The sequence below is a fragment of the Cottoperca gobio genome, chromosome 2, assembly GCF_900634415.1.
Source record: "Cottoperca gobio chromosome 2, fCotGob3.1, whole genome shotgun sequence".
Classification (NCBI taxonomy): Eukaryota; Metazoa; Chordata; class Actinopteri; order Perciformes; family Bovichtidae; genus Cottoperca; species Cottoperca gobio.
Genome location: NC_041356.1, coordinates 8109432 through 8120952, shown reverse-complemented (window position 1 = coordinate 8120952; position 11521 = coordinate 8109432). Strand labels below are relative to the sequence as shown.

Sequence of the window (11521 nt, the reverse complement as noted above, 5' to 3'; positions counted from 1 at the left end):
TAGTGTCTTTATATGATGTCCTTTCTGTCTCTAACATTGTGTGGTATAGGTCTCTCTTGAGAATGATACCCTCAATGAGGTTACCTTTCTAAATAAAAGTACATTAAATAAATAAGATATTATTAAGGATCATTTGACATAATGTCATATTCTGATGCTGGCCTTTAACTGGAGCATGCAGGTTTTTGTGTTAAGCATCTGACTAAAATGTCTTTGACATAATATTATATTATTTGAGATTTCAAATTTCTGAAAAGACACAAAAGAGAATATTGATACTTATACATGCAGTTTATGTATACATACTAATACTATAATGTATGGTGTGTGTGCGTGCGTGCGTGAGTGAGGGAGAGAGAGACACCACGCGCACCTATGATTGTGCACAAGCGTATGTTCATCACGTGATCTTTTTCCCAAGAAGCAAAGCTGTGGGGGAGAACCTGATTTGCATATTGGGCGCCTGTTCGACACATCCTGCGACTTTAACCAATAAGGTCGACACATGCAGCAAACCACGCCCGCGCGGCAACTCGTGTCGCGCGCCTCATCAGCATTGTACTGGCGGTGGAGAAGACAAAAGTTGTCAGTCACTCCTTACCTCTCAGGGCAGGTTTTTCAAAATCGGGGACTTTTTTTTGTATTAGTTAAATTGAAGTTTGTGTTTGTAGTGGATAACAGAGAGCTCGGAAACGACATTGACGCCTATGAAGAAGCTGCTGAGTTCACCAGCTGAAGCCAATTTACGTTACCGTGGAAAAGTTACTGTTGGGTACCCCGTGGGGTTTAAAGTTCAGCTAGCGTCACTGGCAGCTAGCAGGTAGTTAGCTCCATATTGTAACAGATTAGTGTGGTCACAATGGCAGCTGTGTGTCAGCCCCGACGTGCCTTAGTGGAAATACCTGCTCCACAGCCCAAAATTGCAGGTAAGTCTAAAATATGACCGCTTTAATTTAGGCTTCAAAAATTGCTGTAACTTAGGTTCTTTGTGCAGAACGCGCCACTTTGCTATCATGCTAATGTTATCTGGCGCGCGCCAGTCGTTTAGCCGTTTGTTATTTACAATTATTTTTCGTTTGGACAACTGATAAAAATAATATTGTACATTAATAATATTGAAATGCATTATCCTGTCTTGTTTATAAGATGCGCTTCTCTTTGCTGTGTGTAGTAAATGACATTGTAGGAAATATTACCAGGAGCCAATGTCAATTTTGTGTTCTTTTTTTTTTTACAGCTCGAATAAGGAGGTCCTATTTAGACATTTTAAGTGCTCGTTTGGCTCCATCTCCATTTCCAAGAGGGAGAAGCGCAACTACAAACACAACACGTGTGCACTCATGTAAGTACAAAGTGAAACCTCTTTCAATTGGTTTAATGGAAAGGGATTAAGTGTAAAGACTAGTAGTTTTGAGTGTGCTGTCTTCCACCACTCCTGAGTCCCTTGCCATTCAATGTTTGGGAACCTGACAGCATGCATCAATGAAATACAAATAATGTTCTGATCTGCTTCTACTGGTCCACTAAGAAAAAGTCTGAATGGAATTCTAGTACCCATTTTCATTAGTTACTAGAAATGCAACCATCCCAGTTACCTATAGGGTTTCCCATTCCCTTGTTTGATGTGGCCTGTCATTGTTCTAATCATATCCCTTTTTGTTTTGCAGTGGACTTGTCCATTGGTGGGGTGTGGAGGGGGAGGATAGAGGAGCAGTGTGAGAAGATGGACGGGCACCATACCCCTCTCTCCAAACAGCAGCTTGTACAGCTAATCAGATCGCTCATCCTGGTTGAACAGGTACACATCCTGGCCATTTCACATGACCATATTAATATATTTGTTTTATCCCAAACCAAATTTTAGCAGCAAAGATGTAATGTAAAATATGCTACCTGACTCTGAGCCTTCACTACAGTGTAATCTGAAATATGATGTGTTGCATTTCACCCCAGAGCCAAGAACCCAGGATCCTAGCATCTGACCTGAAGTATCTCCAGGAAGACCTGCAACTAAAGAAAGCAAATGTTTATAGGTCCATACCTTACTCACGGCTTGGCTCTAACAGGGACGCTCGCTGCTACAGAAAGGCATATCCTCACCTGGTGGCATTCAAAGTGAGTATCAGCTGTGTTAGACTGTTTGTGTAAATAATACTTTTTAATGTACTTGTATACTGTCCAATTCTCATTTGCAGAAAAGTGATGCATTTTATTTGACTTTCAAAAGGAGTTGTTGGCTATTTAAACTCACCACTGCTATTCCTCTCATTGAGCGTTTAGCCTTCATAAAGGGAACTTTTGTCACTGATATATTAAAAGCTGCTCCATATGTTACCTGGCTCTGTGAGCGGAGTTTTTCATGGTGTCATCCTAAGCTGTTACCTTCCTATGTTCCCCCTCAGGTTTCCTGTCAGGAGTGGGGCCAAGTTCTTCTGAGGAACAATGAGTGGGACGCTGTGTTGGAGCACACATTAATGGCGTGGCGCTACACCAGCGAGTTGCCGCAGTGGGATACAGCAAACCATAATGCTCTCCGAGAACAGTGTTACAGCATTTTGGCAGCTCACAGCCTCACTTGTCTCCAGCACTACCACCCTGAACCCAACAGAGGACGCGAGCTGCTCAGAAGGTAACGCATCAGCACAACACGCACAGATCTTAAACGATACATACATTGATAGTGTGTCAATATACACACTAATTATATCCTTTATAACCAGATTAAGGGAATCGGAACATGGTATTTATCATGTAAACCGCTTAGTTTGGGTGATTGTCCACATGAAACTAAACGTTTTGTTCGATCCTTTGAATTATTTGGGTGTCATTTTATTTGTTTTTCCGTCACAATGGAAAGACTGGAAAGTCAGAGTGAACTAGATACTAAATGTAGTGCCTTTTTTAAACAAACTCACTTAACTAATGACCTGATCCATAAAACAAAAACGGTCAACTCGGGTTATTGGGGAAATCCGGCTACAGCAACCTTTGCCTTACATTAATTATCTTGTGTGTTACATTACAGTTCATTTAGCTGACACCTTTATCCAAAGCGACTTACAATAAGTGCAAACAATCGTGGAGTCCTGTCTTGCCACCTGTTGAATGTAAGTTAGCTTGGTCTCTTGGCACTTCTTTACCACCAAAGTGTTTACTTCAGCTTTCACTGGGATGCGTACAATGTGTTAAAGCTTATCATTTTTAATTATTCTAGCGGCTAAAGTTGGATTCAAAATGCAACATTACAATGAAGGTTAGGTACAATCTGAGGTAGCTGGTAAACTAACTAGCTAGAAATGTGCGTTCTGTTGTTCCATAACCTGCAGAAAACTTAACTAATTCTTTAAATTGAGAAGGTATTGAGGTGAAACATGTCTAACAGATGATTCTTCTGTCTCTCTGTTCAGGTTGAACATGGCTCGGTTGCACAGCCAGTCAATCGTGCATTGTATTCAAGAGTTGCAGAGGATTATGGGATGTGCTGATGACTCATCCATGGACACAAAATAACACAAACACTATCAATCCAGCTGGCTACACCCCAGTGACAAGTGTTTGATAGATGACTTAAATAATTTATGTGGTACTGGGCCAAAAACATTGTACATGGTAGTGTTTGTTTGGAAAAACCACTACAGTATTCTTCCAAAGGGCAGAGTAGCAGCTGGGAATGTGCCAGATGATACAAGTTTCAAAAGGTAATGAGAACCACCTTCTAAATGGTTGAAAATGCAATAAAACCTCTTATTTAATCACATTGTCTTTTACATCAGCTGGAAAGTATTATTAGGAGTGTAACATTTGTTGCACGGCTTACCTCATAATGTATTTATCGTTGGTTAATGTAACGAACAGCCTAACAAAGATGATTTCATTCACAATCTGAGAAATGTTGCGTTGGTGCCGTCAGTGCTGTATATAATTACAATGTATATTTTTAGATTTTTGTATTTAATAACTTTTGCATTGACCATTTGAAATGTAAAAGTATGAATTGGCCTTTCTTGTGGCTTTATAAGGGTATGTGTATGTATGTCCTTGTTACTGTTCCCAATACTTGAAACTGTGGCCTTTGCTGTCTTTGACGATCGTTATGTTTTTATATGTTTGTCTTGTTTAGAGGATCGTCTGTCACTGATTTCACTGTTGCCATTTGTCCTGAAAACTTGAAACATTTTGATAAAATAGAGCCCTAATTTCAATAAAGTGACTTTGTACTATTGAAAATCTAGTTCATCAGTTGTGTGTGTTTGACGTAACTATCATTGACTCCTGTATACCCTTTTAGGAAAGTTAATGCATTACTCGAAGCTTCAGGTACTTGATTTGATAAATGTACAGGGACTGCAAAGAGCAAACCGGTGACCAATGCGCCTCACTACGAAGTTGTCATTAAGAGAAAATGCAATTTCACCTGAATATGCATCTAAACCTGTTTGTTAATTCTTTGCAGGCATCTTAGAAGTGAATTTAATTCTGACTACAATTACATGTTTCATTAAGTGCATTAGCCCATTAAGAGCCCAAGCACTGAGTGTTTTTGTGGGAGAAGTTGCCATTTTCTTTTCCTTCCCACCAACCCTACACATCTGTTTGCTCACTTTATAGTGTTGTAGTTTGTCTGAAATCTATTGGTAGGCTGTAATATCTGATTTGTTTGTAAAGCACCTTGATTGGAGACCATTATAGGAGATAATGGGATTAATCAATGCATTGATTTCTGGCTGTGTGAGCTCTGCTGCGTAACTTCCCATGTTACACCACTAGGTGGAGCCCATGTTGCACAACTTTCCAACATCCAGTGTCACTCAGTCAGACTTGTGACTTCAATAGAGAAGTAATGTTAATACCGCTGTAGAAACAGCTGTTGCCATGGCACTCTGTAGCGTGAATATTACATTTTTAAAATGCTATTTAGGCTTCAAGATAATGAATGAGAGGCTGATGGGGTGAGGAGCTGTTTGCTGACATGCAGACTACCTGTTGTGCCATTTCTGTCAGAAACAAGTAGTTGGCTGTAATATTACTTTATTACACATATAGGGGCATCTATAGTTTAATTTGTTTAATTAAATTTACAGTTTGTGTATAGGAAATTACATCTTAGTATTTGGTTTTGATTTTGTACTTTAAGAATGAATTAATACGGTTTGTCTCCAGGGTATTGCACGGGGTGGAACATAGTAATATTGCAGCCATGGCAACTCAATATTTGTAAATTTGGTCGACCCACTTATAGATATTGTGTTCATTTATAATCTGTAAATTGGAGATTAAATTGGTTGGGCTCTGCCCACATAGTGTCCTACATTAGAGTTGTTTTTTTTAGACTGAGAAACTCTGGCTTGCTCTATCTTTTGTTGCCTCCAATTATAGAAATAAGAATAATGAAATTGGGGATAATACCAGTGTTTGTCTAAGCCATCACAATAAATTATGCATGGCCTGGTTCTCACCTGAGCTTAGTCCTCCAAGCAAATGTCTCTTAAACTGGGATCCAGGGGATTTCCTGGGCTACTTTAGAGGCTAGCAAGAAGTCCTTAGCAAAATGAGAAACACAAAATGTGCAACGAGGAGTGTTTTATAGTAAGCACTGAAGCTTACTGATCTTGGCAACGTAGAATAAACAACACACTGCAGTAGTGTTGAAGTTAAATTGCTATCATTATGACATGCTTGCAAATGTAATATGCAAAAACAACCCAATGCATTACGGTTCCCCCGTGCTTCCCCTGCAGTACAAGATCAGAAAGCTCCCGACAACAAAGACAGACCTCCCTGTAAATTCTGTATTTTACCTCGAACACCGCACACAGTTTTATGCTCGGCTTCCATCGTCATGTGTGTAACATCAGGAATTTGTAGCAGACCATTGACCAACCTGACTAACTCTGATTAACGTGTAAATATGACAGACACATGGTGTCTCTCCACTTTACTATCTGACAAGAACTACAGTGGATTAGAGGATACCAATGGCCCCAAAGAAAACATCTGATTTGTAGGAGCCATTGGAATAAAGCAGTTTTTTGACATCGACAGCCCTGAACTGGAACACAACAAGTGAGTTAAAGTGCGTGCGCAAGGAAGTTGCAACACTTCATACCAAAGTAGCTCCTGCAATGCCCTTGACATCACAGATGGATTGTGGTCCTGTGGAATGACTAATTCCCTCTCGGTAAAATGTGAGGTTTCCATTGGTGTTTGTTTTTAAATCCTCCTCAGGCGTCTAATAAGGGGCTGATTTACACTTAGGATGCCAGGTGAGTGTAATTAACAGGAATTAACTAGCTGTGTGGATAGAAAAACAGCACTTCTGAGTCCCAAGGAGCTCCGGAAGCGACTGAGATTGAGTGAACGCAGTGAGTGTTTGTACATGATTTGAAAAGTCTTGCATAGCTAAAGTCCTCTCGCAGACATCTCATCTGCTCTGTCATTCAAACGTCTGTCGCTGCAGCTTGGGCTAATAGCTGAAAGAGAGAGTTATGATTCCAGGCTGCCGGAATTACAATGATAAATCCAAAGACCTGTGCAGCAGGTACAAAGGACACTGATAGCAGCAAGGACAAGATGTGCTGCCAAAGTACTGGAGATGACCTTTACAGTCTTATTTTCTTTAAAGTGGAATAGTGTCTTACAATAGTAGCTTCTCTTTAAGTTCCTTTGGTTCAAATTAGCAGAGCTGTGGGCCAGTCTATTATTTAATTCCCCAAATGATCACTTAGATATACTGCATACAAGTGTTTATAGTTTAACCATCTGTGACCTAATGGCCCCCCAAACAGTTATCACTTTGGAAAAGCATGCCACTGATTGTCAGAGTTGCCTTGAAATGGGCTTTTAGAGTATTCAGTTGGATTGGTGAATATTCATTGCTGTCGGATTTCTTTTTTTTTTAAAGCAGCAGCGGGTCTATATAATTCACAAGGGATTGTTTTTGAAGTCCAACACACAATAAATGGTTGACTGGACTTTAAACCGTGAGAAAATCTGAATGGTGGTCCCACGGGCATTCATTTGCATTTATTGTGCGTCCTAGTTCTAAATTAAGTAACAGAGCTTTCTCATACCAGACCCGTCATAGCAGGAAAATCAAAGGTGTAATTAAAACAAACACGGGCCGCGTCCCATTTAGGTGTAGGACGTTTCAGAGCCTTTGGTATTGTGCATGCTGGTTCACTGTCTTGCCTTAGTGGGACACTTAAATGGAACAGAGCCATTGTTCATGTTATTTGTAACACTTGTGCTTTTTCTGCCGTGACAACTTTAAAATGCTGTAAACGAGGTTGTTGAACAAAATAGCTAATAGCTGAGTTCCAATGATGTACTACACGCTAGTAGTTTACAGCATGCATGTGCCTTTTTTTTATTTTATAGTTCACTAATGTTGCAGTTTTAGCTCCCTCATGTGCATTGCATTGTGGGAAAATTGAGTGCACATGCAGAAATCAAGTGAATTCTGTATGAATTCTGACTTTTGCTAGTTTTCCAGTGTGAACACAGTAAATACTCAACCTGTTTAGGATTAATATAATTTGGATTTAGGTCAAAGTTGATGTGTTGTGTGCAGTGCTAGTAGAGTTTGGAACAAGTGATTGAACGCTTGTTGGGTTGTGAAAAGTCCATGGTTATAGGAATAGTTGGGGAAACGAGCAACATGCTTGTATGTGGATTGTGTTATCTTTTGGACGGAGCTTAGCTAGCTCAAGCTTCATAATGCATATTAAATACACAGATATGAGAGAAGTATCTGGTTGAGTGTATTTCCCCCAAAGTGTCAAAAGTAAGTCACGGTATTTTGACTTCCTACTTCACATTTAAAATAATATGTTTTCAGATTTCTCCTTGTGGGATTACAGTATGCAGTTCAAATGAGGAAATTCACATGCAAATGTTATCAAAGGCCTTTTCACTTCAAAGCGGCACAATGGGACACTTAATCCACTTTTTATTTTTTTTTACCAATATGTCAATTTTTATTTCATTGTTGGTTTTTTTTTAGCATGGATAAAACATTTCATTTGTACCCCTAACAGTGGATGTTTCCAGTGAGCGAGTCCAGTATTATTAGTTGAGAGCAGTTCGGTTTTTTTTTTTCTGTTGAAGAGCGAAGCAATTTGTTCGGTGGCAAAATGTCAAGAGAAATGAGTGAGCGCTATCAAACCCTGAGAACTAGTCCAGTGGGAATCGAAATACACAGTAATGTGTAGTTTCCACAACGAGATTCCCCCTGTGTTTTAAATTGATTTCTGCTATTTCTTTTTTTTTTTAAGGCCCTGAGGTGGAGAAAATCTGATAAGATTGTTGTTTTGAGCACCAAAAAAGGTCATCCTGTCACACTCTTCTCCACCTACGTCGTCAACATCGCTGGTAACTTGGCTGATATTTAGGGTGGATGAACTTTACTTGCTCCAGGACTCAGATATTTATGTGACTTTATATTAAGATGTCTTTGACCACGGACAAAGAGTGAGCATCTTTCATCGGGATGTGTTTCTAAAGGGACTAACTGACCACGTAATGGCCCCGTCAAAACTAATTATGTCAAGCTGTTTTAGATTACTCTAAAATGTTTGCCTCCCAAATCCAGTCTCTCAACTGCAAATGTTTAAAATGCAAGTTGATTCTTCGTGCCCCTCAGGTCATTGGAAGCAGGTGCTCATGAATAAAGAGGATATTAAATATGTGTGAAGTTATTAATTACAAGCCAGATTTTTCTTTTTTACAAGGTGCTTCTGTATTTTGGCTTTGCTAGTCGGGCACAGCTGTCAATACATTTCTTCTTGTCTTGCTTAGTGTCTTCCTCCGTCACCTTCTCTCTTCCTCATCACCTTCTCTCTTCCTCATCCCCTTCTCTCTTCCTCATCACCTTCTCTCTTCCTCATCACCTTCTCTCTTCCTCATCACCTTCTCTCTTCCTCCCTCAACTTCTCCCTTCCTCCCTCACCTTCTCTCTTCCTCCCTCACCTTCTCTCTTCTCCCTCAACTTCTCTCTTCCTCCCTCACCTTCTCTCTTCCTCCCTCACCTTCTCTCTTCCTCCTCACCTTCTCCCTTCCTCCCTCACCTTCTCTCTTCTCCCTCACCTTCTCTCTTCTCCCTCAACTTCTCCCTTCCTCCCTCAACTTCTCTCTTCCTCATCACCTTCTCTCTTCCTCCCTCAACTTCTCCCTTCCTCCCTCACCTTCTCCCTTCCTCCCTCACCTTCTCTCTTCTCCCTCACCTTCTCCCTTCCTCCCTCACCTTCTCCCTTCCTCCCTCACCTTCTCCCTTCCTCCCTCACCTTCTCGCTTCCTCCCTCACCTTCTCGCTTCCTCATCACCTTCTCTCTTCCTCCCTCACCTTCTCTCTTCCTCCCTCACTGCTTCTCCTCTTCCTCCCTCACCTTCTCCCTTCCTCCCTCACCTTCTCTCTTCTCCCTCACCTTCTCTCTTCTCCCTCAACTTCTCCCTTCCTCCCTCACCTTCTCCCTTCCCTCCCTCACCTTCTCACTTCCTCCCTCACCTTCTCGCTTCCTCCTCCCTCACCTTCTCGCTTCCTCATCACCTTCTCTCTTCCTCCCTCACTTCTCTCTTCCTCCCTCAATTTTCTCCCTTCCTCCCTCACCTTCTCCCTTCCTCATCACCTTCTCTCTTCCTCCCTCAACTTCTCCCTTCCTCCCTCACCTTCTCGCTTCCTCCATCACCTTCTCGCTTCCTCCCTCACCTTCTCGCTTCCTCCCTCACCTTCTCTCTTCCTCCCTCAACTTCTCTCTTCCTCCCTCAACTTCTCCCTTCCTCATCACCTTCTCCCTTCCTCATCACCTTCTCCCTTCCTCATCACCTTCTCTCTTCCTCCTCAACTTCTCTCTTCCTCCATCAACTTCTCGCTTCCTCCCTCAACTACTCCCTTCTTCCCTCACCTTTTCCCTTCCTCATCACCTTCTCCCTTCCTCAGCACCTTCTCCATTCCTCCCTCAACTTCTCTCTTCCTCCATCACCTTCTCCCTTCCTTTATCACCTTCTCCCTTCCTCCCTCAACTCTCTCTTCCTCTCCTCACCTTCTCCCTTCCTCCCTCACCTTCTCGCTTCCTCCCTCACCTTCTCGCTTCCTCCATCACCTTCTCTCTTCCTCCTCCCTTCTCTCTTCCTCCCTCAACTTCCCTCTCTTCCTCATCACCTTCTCCCTTCCTCATCACCTTCTCCTTCCTCATCACCTTCTCTCTTCCTCCTCACCTTCTCTCTTCCTCCCTCCTCCCTCAACTTCTCTCTTCCTCCCTCACTTCTCTCTTCCTCCCTCAGCTTCCTCTCTTCCTCCCTCAACTACTCCCTTCCTCCCGCACCTACTCCCTTCCTCCCGCACCTACTACCTTCCTCCCTTGACTTCTCTCTTCCACCCTCACCTTCTCTCTTCCTCCCTCAACTTCTTTCCCAAGGTGGACTTGGGGGGGGTCCCCGTCTTATCCCACTGACTGCCCCACAAAACGGTCCCAATGAAGAAGTTGTTTATTATTCATATTTGATCATATTTGTTTGTGTTATATATTTTCCAGCACGTAGCGTTTGTTTGGTGCCTGGAGCCATGAGATGATGAGATGAGAATGCAAATGCATCGTGGCACATACAAAACTTAAAGCTTAAAAGGATTGTTAGTTTTTCTGTTGACCTTTTTATCAGAGATATTTGACAAAGCTTCGTCTCCAAAATACATTCAAATGCATCTTCAAGTAATTCCATTTTGTGGTAAACACAATGTTTATGTTGAACTAAATGGAGAAGATTGTCAATGCTAGTGTTGAGCTCCATTGTAATGCAGCGTAAGGCGGTTGCAGAGGTCATCCTAACCTTGTGGTTTAAGCCGAAGCATACATCAATCATACTTTAGCTACGGCTGTAATAATATTGAATAATTGTAGTGGCAGTGCACATGTGCAGAGAATTTCATATAGATATAATGTGTAACATTTCCATAATAGCCAGTCTAATGCAAACAGAGACGACACTCTTGCTTGTTTGCTTGTAAGGGATACACATCTTGTACTTTGTTTCTACGGACGTTGAATGTAATTGGCTTTGGATGTAATGGTAAGTATAGTAAAACATAAAGACAGCATTTGTCTGAATGTAGGATAATAATAGTGTTTTTTGTGCTTTTGTTTTTGGCTTGAGAGCAGAAGTGACTTTGCTCTGGATCTGCTGTAAATCATTTAGCATCTGACGGTGTAAAGAGGAGGGACGGCGGGTTGTGGGTGCTAGAACACTCGGCACAGCAGCTGGTGGCTGGCATTCATCAAATATGTGATGGTAATTTGGTGCCATGGTTGAGTAGAAATCGTCCTGATTATGGACTTGGCATTAGTGACGTCCTCCTTAGATTTCTGAAGGCACGTTTTTGAATAATGGAATCAGGTTAATGGCTTACTTCTGTCTTTGTAACTCATTCAGAGAGAAAAATAAATCTAAATGTTGGCAAATGAGCTGGAGCTGACTTTGTGCATAACTTAATATCTAATTTAATTAAGAATTCATCAACACACTTGAAATT

At 41.5% G+C, this 11521-nt stretch overlaps 2 protein-coding genes across 9 annotated transcripts in view; both read left to right on the top strand.

Moving 5' to 3' along the window:
* Positions 1-497: 497 nt before the first annotated feature.
* LOC115019944 (uncharacterized) lies at positions 498-4246 on the top strand. Of its 2 annotated transcripts, XR_003833519.1 has the most exons (7): positions 498-926; positions 1238-1342; positions 1668-1798; positions 1954-2115; positions 2403-2629; positions 3026-3107; positions 3408-4246. XR_003833519.1 is itself a non-coding variant. In XM_029449701.1 (6 exons), the coding sequence occupies exons 1-6, from the start codon at positions 860-862 to the stop codon at positions 3508-3510; spliced, it is 795 nt and encodes a 264-aa protein (XP_029305561.1). In that variant the 5' UTR covers positions 500-859; the 3' UTR covers positions 3511-4246. The 2 variants fall into 2 exon arrangements, 1 of the variants encoding a protein (XP_029305561.1); XM_029449701.1 differs by lacking the exon at positions 3026-3107 and having other exon boundaries at positions 500-926.
* Positions 4247-6277: 2031 nt separating this feature from the next.
* LOC115018292 (interleukin-1 receptor accessory protein-like 1) overlaps positions 6278-11521 on the top strand; it is a 244447-nt gene continuing 239203 nt past the window's right edge. For 6 of the 7 annotated variants that reach the window (XM_029447269.1, XM_029447274.1, XM_029447272.1 and 3 more), the window contains exon 1: positions 6278-6362. The gene's annotated coding sequence lies outside the window, so the exon portion shown is untranslated. Of the gene's footprint in view, positions 6363-6477; positions 6539-11521 lie in introns of those variants that run through there. The other variant, XM_029447271.1, reaches the window with a different exon arrangement.